At 56.6% G+C, this 16204-nt stretch overlaps 1 protein-coding gene across 2 annotated transcripts in view; it reads left to right on the top strand.

Moving 5' to 3' along the window:
* The window catches only part of RIN3 (Ras and Rab interactor 3), a 115838-nt gene that overhangs the window by 70579 nt on the left and 29055 nt on the right, over positions 1-16204 (top strand). For both annotated transcript variants that reach the window (XM_045071081.1, XM_004739334.3), the window contains exons 4-6: positions 1169-1241; positions 7322-7413; positions 14377-15936. In XM_045071081.1, the coding sequence (XP_044927016.1) occupies positions 1169-1241; positions 7322-7413; positions 14377-15936 (1725 nt within the window). The remainder of the gene's footprint in view (positions 1-1168; positions 1242-7321; positions 7414-14376; positions 15937-16204) is intronic.

The raw sequence follows: 16204 nt of genomic DNA, 5'->3' as shown, positions 1-16204 counted from the left end.
TTTGCCATAAATAGATGATGAATGTGAACTTCTTTTTAAAAAATCATGTTAACTGTTGAGCAGAGTGTCTAGTATGTTGAAAGAAGGCAAATATAAAAATAAAGCTGTTGGAACAAGACATTTCAGTTCGTGTGTGCCCCTCTCACAGAGCACCAGTGCAGCAAAACACTGTCCTGGGCTCCGAAAACAGGACAGCTTGCTGTCAGCGAGATGCGGGTGTGTTTAGGGTGGGAAAGGCTTCCTCCTTTTGCAGCTGGAGGAGCTGAGCTCCTGGTTGGATCCAGGTCCCACCTTTCCTTCTGTCGCATGGATGCGAGAAGAACCTGAGGAAACTAGAACTGAAATGTGACACACTTAGTTTTTCGGTGCTTCTGATGCCAAAGACCGTTCACTGTGGGCGTCCCCTGTTGGGCATATGGTGCCCTGGGGTGACAGGCGTCATGAGGGTGGATGGCAGCCAAGATGGGCAGTGGACCTCAACCAACTCAGGTAGCTTCTCTCGGCCCCTTGCCCTGAGGGTCCCGAGCAGAGTGTGGCACCATGTTCCCCTTTCAGGCACAGTCCAGCACCCTGCCTGCCCCTCCGACGAGCCATATCCACCATGGGATGGGACCTTGGCCAAATGCATTGGTCCCTCTTTGTTGTCAGAGCTGGAAATTATCGGGGTCACCCTCACTCTTGGGTTACCCATGCAGCCGAATCAAGGAAGGTTCTCATAGGCCCAAGCATTCTTGGGAGAAGGGCCAGTGGCCCTCGGCTGGCATTGCTGTATCTCCTGGAAGCCAAGACTGATCTGGGCAACTTGCCTCCTGTTGGTGCCTCATAGCTCCTTGTCAGGCCGAGACAACCCTGATCCATTAGATGTTTGATTCTGCTCGTACAATCTAGAGTTGTCTGTGTCATTTTGCCCCCAAATGATGACTGTAGATTAAAGACAACACCAATTGCTGTAATAATCCCCCCAAATCTCAGTGGAATAACACCTTAGAAGGTTGGTTCCTGCTCCCCTGTGGTCAGATTGGCAGCTGATATGTATGAAACTGCAGATGCCAGGCCCTGTAGCAGGTGCCGGGACCCACCGTGAAGATGGCAGTCATGGCCCCCAACCCTCAGAGAGCCTCCTCTCTGGCAGGAACATTCACCCAAGGCTTTTGTCATCTCTCCACAGTATTGTACTTGGAAGGCTCGGTTCTTGTGTTTGAGGACATCTTCAGACTGATCGCATTCTACTGTGTCAGTAGGTGAGTACGCCTGACCCACGGAGGGGCATCAGAGTGCAACAGACATCCCTGAACCCTGGGGTGGGGGTGAGGGTCCCGGGGAGGCCCCCAGAAGGAAAGGTGCAGCCCAGAGGGTGCAGAGAGAGGGGACAGTCCCTGGCTTTGCCCTGGTAACCATGAGGGGAGGAGTGGGCTCTGAGGCTCCCTTAGGCTGGCCTCGCAGGACCCCACCCCCATCACCCCCTGCCCCCTGGATCACTGCCCCTCACCCCAGCTTCCAGGATGCCCTGGAGCCCCGTGCTGACCTGACCCACCCTGTTGCAGGGGTGGCAGATGGCACTTCCTGTGGGGACAACAGGAAGGGCAGATACCCTTCAGTGGGACAGAGCCTGTGATTCTGAAGTCACTGCTGGGCGGGGTGGGTGCCTGGTCGCCACCCTCAGAGCTGCTCTGTTTACTCAGAACTGGTTTCAGGTCAATAGGAACGTAAAAATACATCTTCGCACCGTCATGGCTTAAGCTGCAGGGCCTTGACAAGATGGGCAGGACAGGGTGTCTCGGGGTTCGGGGCTCCAGGCCCACATCTCTGTGCTGCGGAGAGACCCATCCTTGCTGCCGCTCAGTGAAAACCGTGCTCATCCCAGAAGAGCCCTCCTGCCTAGCGGGCCCCTCCTGGGCTCCGGCCGGCAGGAAGGGTGATGCTGGCAATGGTCGCTGTCAGCCATGGCCACCTGTCAGGAGCTCGCGGGTACGGTAAGCGGTGCTGCGCTGTCCATTACCTTCATAAATCTGGCAGACAGTTCCCATTTCACAGATGAGAAAGCTGAGACCAAGAGAAGGAACTTGCTCAGGGGGCGCAGCTGGTTAAAGGCAGGGTGGAGATTCAAGGTACTTAAAGCTCCGAGGTCTGTGAGCTTTGCTACGACCGCCCCACTGTGTGCCTCGCACGCTAATTCAGACGACCTAGCATGTTCCTCCGGGCGTGCCAGGCAAAGCCCCTGAGGACCCCGGGGCCGTGGTGTACCTTGCAATGCCAAGCTCTCAGGCGGACAGGCCCGCTCCGGTTCTGAGAGGTTCTTATCTCGGACGGGCGTGCCTGGCATGGTGCTGGGTACAGGCCAGGTGCTTTGAATGAATAAATAAAACAATGACATAACCCCTGAGCCCACAGCTTGAGCTCATTACCTCATCTCTCTGAGGCACAACTTCCTCTCCTGTGAAATGGGGGTGCTGATGCCCGTTAGAGGGGTGCTGGAGAAGGGCAGGATAAAGACACAGCACACTGCCCATCAGCCGGAAGGTGTCCTAGTTTCATGTCCGCTAGGGGCAGTGATTTTGTCTGTCCAGGAAGATCTGGAGCCCTAGTCACCAAGCTCACACCGTCACCTCCCAACCGTCCGGCCTCCGGTGGCTGTTTCTCTGTGCCGGTACCTGTTTGCCCGCCCTCTACTGCTCTGGGAACCACAAGGAGATCACAGGGCACAGAGCCCATATGTTTGGGTGTCAACGTGCTGTATTTGGCGACAGCGCCAAGGCCATGTGTCAGGGGTGGGGTGCCATGGAAGAACCCCAGTTTAGGAGCTGGAGGCTGTCCCCTGGCTGTCACCTGGCCTATCCTGCCAGTTGTGGCCTCACCTGTCAAAGGGATGATAGAGGAGGAGCAACACAGCGCCAGAGCGTTCATTGGAGGAATTCGCTTACCCGACATCCTGCCCCACCACGCCCCCGCCCCCGCCACGCCACGCCCCCCAGCCCACAACATCCCGCCCCCCACACGCAGGAAGCTACAGGTTCCGCTTTGGGGAGCTCCCCCGAATGCTCCAGGCTGGAGGGTAGTCTGGTGTGAGGACTAGAGAGGCTTCCCAGACCAGCCTGGGTCCCATATCACCCAGGGGGGCCAGTGAAAAATATAGACACCTGCCTCCCTCCCCCAACCCCGAGACTGACTCAGCAGCTCTGGGATGGGGCACAGTAATAGCTTAGCGAGGGGTACTCTTATGGGCAAGAGTTGAGAGGACTTGCCCCCCAAGGAGAGCACAGTGGGGAGGAAGGGGGAGCAGGATGGGGCAGGCAGAGAAGCCCAGCAAGGACGCGATTGCAGGAGACATCCCAGCCTCAGCAGGACCCCAGAGGCTTTCCTGAGCATAGGCGAGACCTCGGGGTCATCTACCAATGGGGCTGGGCTTTTGTGCCCCCAAAGCGGAGGCATTTGTGGCTCCCCCTGGGGCTGATGGGACAGGCCGTGAGGCTCCAGCATGCCATGACAAGCCACTGAACGCCGCAGGTGCCAGCCCTCGGGAGCAGGCCGCCGCACCGAGGCTGCGCTGGGGGTGGGGGGCGGGGGCGGCGGGCGGGCGGAGCGGGTGACCGGCACCCATGGGTCCGCGTGGGACGGCAGCGGCGACGGTGCAGACCAGCTCCCACTGACCCGGTGTCTGTGCTGCTGAGTCGGCTTGGTCTACGCTCCAAGGGACAGATGCCTCCTGCCCCCAGGTTGTGCTGGGGGTCCAACCTGAAGATCCCTGCAAGGGCTTGCCGGAGGTCCTGGCGTGTGTTCTTACAGACAGGGAAACTGAGGCTGGGGATTTCTCTTGCACAGCTGAGTTCTCAGCCAATTTAACCTAAGCTTGTCTGGACTCCTGAGCCCCGGGTACTTCTTCCCGTCCCTCCCCCACCCCGTACAGGCTTGGGGTGAGAGGGTGTGTGTGCTGCTCCCCTTCAGTTCTCCCCTTCCATTAATGGGAGGGTCTGGGCCTTCTTGTAGAAGAGGTGACTTCAGAGGCCAGGCAAGGAAGGGCAGGAAGAGAATTCTAGGTAATGGAAATAGCACAGGCAAAAACTTGGCAGTGGGAAGCTTGGGCATGGCTGCGGGGGGGAGAACCAGACACATGGGTGGGGATGAGAGGGGAGACCTTGAATGCCATGCCCAGGAGCTGTGGTGACATCAGTATGCACTGTAGCAGAGCTGCAGAGCTGCAGTAGGTGGTGGAATAGAGGCAAGGGGAGAGGGGAGACCAGTCCGGGGCCACAGCAGCCACACAGGCACTATGAGGAGGCCCCTGCCTCAGCAACAGTTGGAGGAACTGAGCAGGGTAGGGACAGCCACTGCAGAGAGGAGTAGGGGAGCAGAGGGGCCAAGGAGATGTTGGGGCTCCTTTCCAGAGCAACAGAGGCATGAACACACTTGGTCATTTCTGGAACACTTCGTACAAACCAGGAACACTACTAAGCCCCCTTGAAGGATTGTGAGGACAAATTCTCAGCATGCCCAGGAGTCAGTAGCCTTGTGAACTGGGGGGCCGTTAGCCTCTGGGCAGGGTTGCTGAGCCCTCAGGGGAAGAGAGAACTGGCATAAACTCTAGATAGTATCATTGGTATGTGGTGTTTTTCAATCCTGGGTAAAGCCCAGGAGGGAGTGGAGTATAACATGGAAGTTATCTGGTTTGGTCTTTGTCCCCATTCCTGACACAAAGCTCCTAAAACCCTTTGGGATTTCCCAAGTGATAGGGTGGGTTTTGTTGGTCCTAATGAGCCCCCTTCAGTGCTCCCTGAGTTTGTGCTGAGAGCTGACCCAGGCAGGGCCCCTAAGTGGCCTCAGGAGGGGCTGGTGACAGGGAGACCCCGGGTTTGGAGGATTGGAACTTTCAGCCCCACCCACCGACCTCCAACTCCTATGACCCTAGAGGGGGTCATAACATCCATCTGTTGGATCATGACGGCTGTCCTTTTTTTTTTTTTTTTTCTTAAGATTTTATTTACTTATTTGAGAGGGAGCAAGAGCAAGGCTACAAAAGCAGGGGGTGTGTCAGAAGGAGAGACTATCCAAGCAGACTCCCCACTGAGCATGGAGCCTAACGTGGGGCTTGATCTCACGACCCATGAGATCAGATCTGAGCCGAAACCCAAGAGTCAGACGCCTAACCGACTGAGTCACCCAGGCGCCCCATGACTGCTGTCCTTTTAAACGAAAAATTAAACTAGACCGGTAAATATCAGAATGTGTCTCATGTACGTTGAAATAAGTCTTGTTTTGTTAAACTCTTGCTCTAGTTACGCATGATTGTGTATGAGTGTGAGAGAGCGTGTGTGCACACGTACTGCACAGGCAAGGAAGCAGGATGCCAGATGTGGTTCTAACTGGCAGTCATGGTCAAAAAAGACTCTGGTCCAAAGACACTGGCTAGAACTGAGACCTCTAGGGAAGGACATGTCCCACCCTAGGAGGTTACACAGCTGACTCACCAGCGTGCGGGGGGAACATGTTAGAACATTCATTCTGATTCCATTGGAGCATTATTCCATTTTTTAAATTTCTCTTTTTATGAATGCTTTTTAATGGACTTAGTAGTCCATTATGTCAGGAAAATACAAGAATGAGAATACATATTCTCCTGAGTATGAGAATATATATGTATGGGAATCTATGTGTGAGAATATATTTCTATATATATATGAGATTGTAAGTATGGCACACACACACACACACTCACACAGGCACACACACCTGGAGAGGTGCTTAATTTTTATGGTTACTGATAGCCCTTGCTTTTGGGGCCTCTGATTCCCAGGCTGTGTCCATCAGCATCCTCTTGAAAGCTGGTGAAAATAGGGATTCCTGGCCCATCCCCAGACCCAACCCTGGGAACCTATGTGCACAGTTCTGGGAATCTGTTTTTTTAGCAGCTCCCCTATGGGATTCTGATCTGTAATAAATTAAGTAATACAAAGGTATTAATACCTACCCATAAGGGTGCTCTGTTATAGTAATAGCTGATTACTGTATATCGGGGTGCTTGGGGGGTGCAGTCAGTTGAGCATCCGACTCTTGACTTCAGGTCAGGTCATGATCCCGGAGTCCTGGGATCGAGCCCTGTGTCGGGGCTCCCTGCTCAGCGGGGAGTCTGCTTCTCCCTCTGCCTCTGCCCCTCCCCCTGCAAAACAAATAAATAAATCTTAAGAAAAAATAGTAATACTGTCATGTGACATAAGGCCTGCAAACACCCAGCCCAGTGCCTGGGCACCTACTAGTTGCCCAGCAAACACCCCCTCCCGTGGGTACTTCTCCTTGGATCAGAAGAGGTGGCCCCTGGTTGAAGGGGTGCATTGGCTATTGTGGCAGGGAGCGGGGACAGATGAAATCCTTGCACGTAACCAGGTCACGGAGGAGGACGTGGTCCATGGTGGCACAGCCTCAGAGGCTCTGTGGAATCGAAGTAGATGCCGTCGCCTGGGATGCGAGAGGTGGGAATGAGCAAGGCACACACCCTCTAAGCAAATGAGCGCGGGAGGCCCCTGAGTGCAAAGGAAGGGTGTGTGGTGGGCAGAATGGAGGAGCTGGCGCACAAGGCCGAGTGGGGGCCAGGAAGGCCCTGGAAGGCCTTGGAAGGCCCTGGATGCGGTGGTCCCGGGTTGGCGCTGGTCCCCTGCCATCCCGGCAGCATCTTGACCAACAGAGGAGGTGGCTGAGAGAGTGTGGGAGACTGCCCTGGGGCATGGGGGGTGGACCCCAGAGGAGCTGAGGGACTCTGCTGCCCATGGCAACATACACAGAGACCGAGGAGCTGCTGGAAACCCAGCTGGTAGGCCAGACAACCACCCAGGTAAACTGAGGCAACACGGGACTGAATGGTACCATCCTGCCAAGTTAGAGATTGGGGTAGTGGTGGCCTGAGGTGGGAATGAGAGCTGAGAGCGCAGTCTGGGTCGGGGCCTCAGCGCCCCGAGGGGCTGACTGGTAGCCTTCACTGAGCAAGTCTGACTGGGTGCTCTCTGCCCATCTCTGTGTGGAGCAGCAGTGGGTAGCAGACAGGAGGGGCTAGGTTCCTCCACCCAGAAGGGCACTGTTGGAGGAAGCTACCTGGGCTTCCCACGATACAGGAAAACAAGCAACCAGGGAGAAGAGTCTCCCATTTCTGCGGGTCCCTCAGGGCTGGCCCAGGACTGCATCGGACTGGTTGCTTCCTCATCCACAGGGCTCAGCCCCTCAGCCCCAGGGAAGTTTCTAGTCTGCCTGGAGGCCCCAGCAGCCAGTGGGGGGGCCAGGGAACAGACACACGGGTCCTTCTCCCCAACATGACCTCTGGCCTTTCCTGTCTCCACAGAGACTTGTTGCCTTTCACGCTGAGGCTGCCCCAGGCCATCCTGGAGGCCAGCAGCTTCACAGACCTCGAGACCATCTCCAACCTGGGCCTGGGTAAGTCCCCTCTGAGGTTCAGGGTAGGAGCAGGGCTTTAGGATGCAACGACCAGAGGGGCACAGGGGCAGCCCCTCAGGCTGAGTCCCAGCTCCTGTGGGACCTCCCGTCCCGCTCCCCAGGCTGCCAAGGCCCCGTAGCCCAGATAGTCGCCCAGTTTTCAAAAGGGCACCTTTTACAACCGCCCAGAAGGTCTGATGCACAGCCGTGCGGGGTCCGGGGGAGCCAGGGCCGGTCAGCACAGGCTGACCCCACTGCCAGGACGAGGCTCTGGGAAAGCCTGAGCCAAACACCTGGTCCTTCATCCGCTGACCAGAGCTGGGCACCAGCATGACCCCAGCCCTGGCTCCAGGTCCACCCTTGCCAGAAGCAAGGGCGACAGGAACATGGCTATGAACAAGATATGGGGAGAGGGATGGGTCAGTAACCCGCGCAGCCCCAGTGACCTCTCCCCTCAGGTCTGAAGTGGCGTAATGACACTTCGTACTTGCGTGGCATTGTCTTTGTGTCGTCCTCGTGTCCCCATTTTCAAGATTCAAAAGCACTGAGCACCGCGGAGAAGTGTGTCCACAGAGTGGGCCAGGCGGGAAAGCACAGAGCTGGGATGTGTGCCGGCACCTTTCTGACCCCGAGCAGGGCCTCCCCGCCGGCCCTCAGCAACACTTCATGACCTTCTCCGTTGTTCTGCCGCAGTCAGGGCCCTGTTTGAGGCCAAGTCAACAGGGAGCGGGAGATGCTTGGGGTCGATCTGGGGAGGTTTACTTCTGATAGGAGGGGTCTGTGTGCCCGAGGCCTTGAACACCATGGGGTTCAGGCCATGTTGTGTGCTGGTCTCAGCCTCTCAGTGCCTGATTTGGGGTTGGACCGGCCCTCGGGGTTCTTAGGACGTTTGCAAGATGCCTGACGTTTGCAACAACCATTTGGAGACTGAACAAATAAAGGTTTATTGCTCGCATGAGTCGGAAACTACATAGCACCCCTGGGGCCCCACAGTGAGGTCATGGGAAGAACCCTCATACACGGTTTTGGAACGTGGGTGAGGCCCAGAGCCAATGGCCAAGAAAGAATTCTTGAGACGTCTTTGGTACAAAAAAGTGGTTTTATGAAAGCACGGGGACAGGGCCCTTGGGCCGATAAGGGCTGCCGCACTAGGGATGCGAGTGTAACAATTACATACTTGGGAGTTGGGGGAGGGAAGGACAAAGGGAGGCATCCCAAAGGACTTTCACATGCTGCAGAAGACTCAGGATCCTGGGGGCCCGGCTGTTATCAAGCTAAAGTTGTTTCTCCTTCTAGTAAGGCACTAACATTAAGACAGTTGGGAGTTCCCAGGAGGGATGTCACGTTCTGCCTATCTCGGGCCCTTGTCAGCGGGCTACAGGTCATAAAGAAATTTAACTTTGTTTCCGTTCCCTTCTGCCTCAGTTTCCCACATCACTCATGGAAGAGAGGGGGAGGTTAGGGCTCCAGGAAATTCTCTGGGTCTCTGGAAGTTAGGCTGTTGATAGGAATGCATTTTCCTTGTAAATATCTAAGACCTTGGTAAAGGATAGGGGGGGAGACCGTCCTGCAGGACTGTGATCTCTATCTGTGAACCTTTTGTTTTTCCCTTCCCTTAGCTTTAGGACAGCTGGGAGTGCCTGAGGAAGGTCTCACGTAGCCCACCTGGGAGTGCAGGGGTGGGTTGGTGGGGGCAGGGGTGTCAGTTTGTGCTTTGCCCTCAGTTGCCTTCTGCTCGCTCATCACGTGGGCTTGGGGTTCTGCTTTTATTGGGACTGATGGTCGGAATCTGGGGTTTCGCACGCTCACTCAGTTGAATTGAAAACACAGGGGACGGGAATTGAGTATGCTGGAAGAGAAAACAAGTGGCCCGAAGGGTCGGTTATCTAAAGCACCCAAAATCGCTAAAGCAGAGGAGCCTCTGTGGAGGAAGGCAGTTGGGATGTTTAGGGCTGTTTAATCTTGTGACAAGATATTGAAGGATGCCTCTTTGAAATGCACACCTCAGCCATCCAAGCTTAAGTCAGCACTTGCATTGCAAAAAGGAAAAAAGACTGGGAGGGATTACACAACAGGCAGGTATTCCTGGATTGACCTTCACCTATAGCACTGATATGAAATATGCAAGACAAAGAAAATGTGCCCAGCCCCTCCCTCCCCCGCCACACACACACACACACACACACACACACACACTCTAGGCATTGCACATCTCTCATTGTTGTAGACCAGGGGTTCTCCTGACAAAGAACTGAAACCCACTAGAACCAGCACAGATTAAAAGGGGCCTTAGGGAAGGGACACTGGGGAATCTCCAAGAAACAGAGCAAAAGGTCAGCGGGGCTTTGCTGCCAGCAACATCCCACCCCCCTGCCTCCCCCAACTGCCGGCGACTGCTCCCCTCCGCCTCCACCACCCCCCCTCCCCGCTCATGCTGGCCCCGCCCCACCTACTGACCTTGCCCTTGGAGTAAGTTGTGAGGCTCTGTGTCTCTCTTATCAGTAGTGTCTACTTACTCTGGCATTCTCCCCACTTATTACAAAAAAGAGCAGAATGTAATGAATAATAAATATCCAAATCGTCGCAAAGCCTGGGTGCTTGGGCAGGGATAATGTTGCTGAAATAGAGCTATATCTTTGCAGGGTCAGCACCATGTGATAACCCAGAAGGGTTGCTCATGGCCCATGAGCTGACCTCAAAAGGTCCAGGTTTGGCCTTAGACAGGCTGTAGAAGCGTCATCCTGGGGCCACAGATCTCACACAGGCAGCAACCCGGCATGAAATGACTGAAGTTACAGTTGATTTTAAGTGCCGGAGGAACACAGCGAAAACAACGGTAAATAGGGTTAGATCTGCAGAGGGTCTCGGACACGTTGGAGGTATAAATACGCTTAACATGTTTGAAACATGTTTGGAGAAAGCACCTGTTCTCTTCCAAGCTTTACCCAGTTTGCATGGAATTTATTTTTTCCTTTACATTCTATGATGAGAGTTCTCCTAGTTACTAAACACCCATGGACAACCCAAGTGTGAATGACGCTTCAGGAGTCCCAAATGCCCCTCCTTGGGATGCCACAAAAATACGAATTCACGGAACTCGTTGGACTTTCAAGCGGTTTCCATGGTATCTGGAATACTTTGCTGCATTTACTCATCCCCTCTCTGTCTGCTGCTAGTCTGGGGCTCCCCAAGCGCGAAGCCTTCATCACCTTGGCCCTCAGAGCCAATGGCCCAGTACCTGGCCTGACCCAGGTAGGCCCACTGAGGGTTATAGGAGCAGACACCCAGCAAGAGGTGTTCCCAGCCGAGTTGCTGGACACTGCCAGGCCAATGACACATCCCTCTCGGTCCAGGGGCAGCACAGAGGCAGGGAAGACATGGCTGCTCAGGGAATCTCTAGCAGCTGAGCTGAGGCTTGATGTGGTGCCCGCAGGCCTGGGTACATGCGCCCATACCACCCCCCACTCTGCTTTGCCAATCACTAGCATTGCATGACTGGGTTCCGCTTCTCCCCTGGCCTTGGCATTCTGCAGGCTGCAGAGAAAGTTACCTACTTCCCTTTTTCTTTTTTTTTCCTAGTATAAAGGCTGCCACTGTGGTTCCCTGACAAGCTGCCAGACCCTAGGATGCAGCTTCTCGGTCCCAGCTTCCCCCATCCCTCAGAGTGGCATTGGCTTTGAAGCTGCCCTAGCAGAGTGTAACCACAAGGCTTATTTTAGGGGTGGGGGAGCAGTTCCTAGTCACCCAGGCCCTGGGCCCGTTGCTCTGAACCCCTTTGTCTGTGCTGATCCTGCCAGAGTCCACATGCAAGTGGTGGAAAATGTGCTCTTTTTTTTTTTTTTCCCCTGTGCGTGATGGCCGCACCTTGCTGTGCTGAGCCAGGCTGTGGGGCCGACCGGAGCTCCTCGGCCCTCTTTTTGCCCTCCTCCTCCTATTTTCTTATCTTTTCTTGCCTATAGCTGTCCTCCCCCAGTTCAGGTCAGTCCCATGTTACCATCAAAATGAACCTTGCCTACTTGCGCCTGCTCAGAAGCCCACCTGCCTGTCCACTCTGGCAAAGCGCATGCATGCACTTATGTGAGCCCAGGGGGCTGAGCTCCTGCTCTGTGGCAGGAATGCCTCGGTTCCGCCAATATTCACACCCTGGAGGTGGCGGGAGGGAGGCAGACAGAACCCCAGAATTCCAGTCCCGGTGCTAGTCACATGGGTCAGGGTGAGCCCCAGAGCTGGGGGTGGGGACACAGAGGAGTATACGGGAGGTCTGGACGGGTCAGGAAGGCTCCACCAATCAGGTTCCATCTGATCTGGGTGGTGAGGGGTGTTAAGAGTTTGCCAGGGGGAGAGGGTAGAAAAAGGAGTCCAAGCAGAGGGAATGGCACTTGCAAGACTTTAAGGTGGGACAGCCCCGTGACATGTTCAGGAAGGAGTGAGTAGGGTAACTGCTCCGCAGGTGAAGCTGGAAAAGATGTGCAGGTCCAGATACCGCAGGCCTTGAATGCCGGGCTAAAAGGTCGGCAGTGATTCAATCCTGAACAAAGAGCAACCCAGGGTCTGCTCTGTGCGCAGCATCATCTCGCAAGGAGGAGACTGGCTGGAGGTGTGGGCAGGCTAAGTCCAGGGTCTAAGTGAGCAGTGAGAATGTCCAGGTGTAGGCGGACAGTTCCGTTCATCATCTGCCCATGACTTCATCTTTACCCAAAGGAAGGTCTTAAGAGAACCTGGAGGGGAGCGTCAGGGGCCTCGGCTCACACGTGGGGCTGCTGCCAGCTCACCTTTGAGTCGGACTGGCTTCTTGCTGGAGCGCTTCCCAGGAGACAACTTGTACTGGTCCCGTGTAGACGGGGCACACGGGGCTTCCAGTGCTCACGCCTTGGGGCCAGAACATCTGTGTGCTTAGCATGAAGCACCCGGGAGAGTGGGTCAGTCATTCAGAGGTCAGTAGCTGCCCCAGAGAGCAAATGCACGGCCCAGACTATTCTGAAAACCAGCCTGCTCTGGCCGTGAGAGAGCCTGAGGGTCCCCTCACATGCTGGGCTCCCCACGTCCGCTGGCGGTGGCTGTGAGGCACGCAGAGCTTTGTGAATGGGGAACAGTTACTGTGAACAGTTATCATCCCTGTCATTATGGAAAGAGCTGGTCAGCTGCCTCAGGCTGTCCCACAGGGTCTCTGCCCAGGCCAGGGCTGAACAGGGAGCCCCTTTCTCCTCCCTGGGAGGGACACATGCTCCGGGGTGGGGGGTGTCACACAATCACTTTCAGTCAGTGTCCCAGCAGCCTCATTGTCATGGACTGTTCCTTGCTCCCCATGACTGGAGTTGCCACCCCCTGGCCGACCAGGTGACAAAGGCCCACCTCCCTGGACGTGCCTGTCTCAGGGCAGGCACACAATGGCTGCCATCCGCCATCTTATCATGTTCCCTTTCTTTCAACGTCTAGAGCCTGTGGTGTTCTTACCACATCCCCGGTTCTGGGGTGCACACCACACTGTAGCTCCGACCCTGGGAGAGCAACTCAGATGGGAAGTGTTGCAAGTTCCTATGAAGGAAGACACAGAACCCCAGGGGCTGAGCACACAGGCTTTAGATCTAGTCTGACTGAGTTCAAATCCCGGTTCCTCCACTCACCAACCTGTGACCTTGGGCAGGTTGTTTAAGCTGTCTGGGTCTCTAATCTTCCTGTCTTCTGGGGACAAAATTAGGACTTAACATCAAAGGCCTGTGGTCAGGGGTCAATGAAATGACCCATGTAGAGCAAGTTGCCCATACAGCCAGAATGCAATGCATGTTTGCTCCTGACATTATTTTTGGCAGTTTTCTTAGTGATGAATCCCTCCCAAAAGTAAGGAGCTCAGGATGAGATGCTAGAGGCCTGGCCCCATGGTTAGCAAGGGACTCTGCGATATCAGTGTCTAAAATTAAGAGGCTGAGGAGACTGGCATCCCCACCGCTCTCCAGGGGAATCTGCTGGAGTGAGCCCACGGGGGCCTAGGCACCATCTGAAATGATTCGCAAAACTTGGCGTCCTTTTCGGAAGATGCTGAGCTAGATCCTCGATAGTACTTGATACCCAGAGGTCAGGAACTCAAGAATTCCAGAGCTAGCCAGCCGCCTGTGCCCTCACAGCTGGGATGTCCCATGCCCCTTACCCAGAACATGCCTGGCGCTGATCAACCTTGTCTGGGGAGGGACAGGCCTGCGTCAGTGGCCGTAGCTGTGGGTCGTCTATGAGGCATGGGTCAGGAGAAAGGCCTGTGCAGGAACTGAGAGCCAGCAGTGCAGCCCCCCCACACCCTCCACACACTTAAACACACACACACGCATACAAACACATGGAGGGCATGGAATGTTTGCCTGCTTTAACATAGAGATTCATAGTCCGAGGCATTTCACCTTGGGGCCAGTGTCCCCCATTTGGATGGTCAGGTCTGAGCTCACTGGCCACAATGCATACTTCATTCCTCCTACATACAGCCACCGTAGTGGCCAAAATGGGACCAAAGCACCTCCCCCATGGGGACCCCTATTCTAGAGATGACCAGAGATGGAACCCTGGAAACGTCAAGTCACCTGCCCCAGGGCACCCAGCCGGTCAGCTGCACAACCCCTTGCCTTCTGTTCCCCCAACCCGTGCCTGCACCCCAAGCCATTGGTGCCCTCCTGGTGGGCTGGGCAGAGCTGGAGCTCTGCCTGTCACCACCAGGTCCCAGCCCCACCTCCACAGAGCCCCACCTCTGCAGAGCCCGGAGACAATCAAACGGGGCTTCCCCTCTCAAGGCAGGAAGTGGTGGGAGAGGTTTAAAGCAGCTCAGGAGGGGAAACAGCCCTCAGAGCAGTGAAGCAAACACTAGGACCAGCCCTGCCCCCAGCCCGCCCACAAACGCCACCCTCCACCCCGCCCCAGCAGGCAGCATAGGGGGGGCCTGGCTTTGGGACTGATCGGCCTCTTCTTCTCTTGTCTCTACAGGCTTCTGGGACTCCTCGCTAAACCCCCGGCGAGGCGGTGGGAGCCTCGCGGAGCCCTCAAGAGACCCAGCCCCCGGAGCACCCTCAGCCTCCAGCCTCAGGTCCACGGCCCATTACGAGAACTGCTCGTGTGAAATTGAGCTGTCCATAGGAAATGACCGCCTGTGGTTTGTGAATCCGATTTTCATCGAGGACTGTGGGGGCAGTGCCCTGCCTGCCGACCAGCCACCCCCTGGAAGCTGCCCCCTGCGCCCGGTGCCTCCCACCTCCTTTGCTACCTCACCCACCTCCAAGTGGGCCCCTCGCCGCCCAGCACCCCCTCCCCCAGCACCCCCGCTCCAACCCTCCAGCCCCCTCCGGCCTCCTCCACCTCCCACTCCTGCTCTGGCCTGTCCTTTGCCCAGTCCCCCCCCAGTGACTGCTCCCCCACCTCCAGAGGCCTTTCCTCCTGCACCCCCGGCATCCGCCCCCCACCTGGCACCCCATGCCCCAGGCCCCCCCAACCACCCAAGCCAGCCACCCATGGCAGCCTGTGAGAGGCTTTCACGCCCCCCTACAGGCTTGGGCCCGCTCAGGGAGGAAGAGATGAAGCCAGGGGCAGGCCCCGGCCCCTCGAAGCAGACCCCTGCCCCTCCAGCACCCGTGAAGAAGACCCTTCCTGCCGCTCCTCCCAGACGCCGCATCTCTGAGAAGGTCTCCCTGGAGGACCAGAGCGTGGGGAAGGTGGACAGGGGGATGCCTGCAGAGGGGGACCAGTTGGGTCTTCCCAGGTCATCCCCACTCGGCCCGCCTCCCCGGGGGACCTCGGACAGTCCTGGGGACAGGCCTCAGGGGACCACAGAGCAAGGTCAGGAAGCAGCGGCCAAAACCAGTGATCCGGGCAGCATGCCAGAGCCGCCGAGAAAGATCCGACAACCCCCAATCCCGCCCCCCAGGAGGAAACGGATCTCCCGGCAGCTGGCCTCAGGCCTTCCCAGCCCCTTGGAGAGCACTGAGTCCTCCGAGAAGGAGGAAGCCCCCGAGAAGCCTGCACCGGGTCCCCCCAGAGAAGGCCAGAGCCCTGCCTCCCAAGCCAGGACTCCCAGCACCCGGCCCCAGAGCGCAGCCGAGTTCAAGGGCTCCCTGGCCTCCCTGTCAGACAGCTTGGGAGTGCCCGCCTCAGCCACAGACCAGGACTCCTACTCAACCAGCAGCACGGAGGAGGAGCTGGAGCCGTTCGGTGGCGGCTCTGGGGGGAAGAAGAAGCCGTCGGTGATCCTGGGCAAGGCACGCCACCGCCTGAGCCTGGTGAGCTTCACCAATGTCTTCCACGCGTTCCTGTCCAACAACCGCAAGCTCTACAAGAAGGTGGTGGAGCTGGCGCAGGACAAGACCTCGTACTTCGGCAGCCTGGTCCAGGACTACAAGGTGTACAGCCTGGAAATGATGGCGCGCCAGACCTCTAGCACCGAGATGCTGCAGGAGATCCGCACCATGATGACCCAGCTCAAGAGTTACCTGCTGCAGAGCACCGAGCTCAGGGCCCTAGTGGACCCCGCCCTGCATCCCGAGGAGGAGATAGGTCAGTCCTGGGCTGGGGGGAGGGATGATTCCGGATGGTCCCTCCACCCCCCACCTTCTACAAACTGACCCCTCTGCTGATAGGCTTCTTACTGACGAGTTCTGCTCCTGGGCCCATGAGCCCGTGGAAGAAACTCAAGTACAGGTGCAGCCTCCCCCCCCACCGCCCCCTTCCTGCCCAGGATGCTACTGATTTCCTTAGGGAGACAAGCACAAGGAACAAGTCAAGGCAGAAGAAGTATTACTGTGTGTAGCTGCCGAGGGCCCGA

The sequence above is a fragment of the Mustela putorius genome, unplaced genomic scaffold, assembly GCF_011764305.1.
Source record: "Mustela putorius furo isolate JIRA1106 unplaced genomic scaffold, ASM1176430v1.1 tig00000129_pilon_pilon_pilon, whole genome shotgun sequence".
In the NCBI taxonomy this organism is placed as follows: Eukaryota; Metazoa; Chordata; class Mammalia; order Carnivora; family Mustelidae; genus Mustela; species Mustela putorius.
Note: the sequence above shows the minus strand (reverse complement) of the source record. Positions and strands in the feature narration are given on the sequence as shown.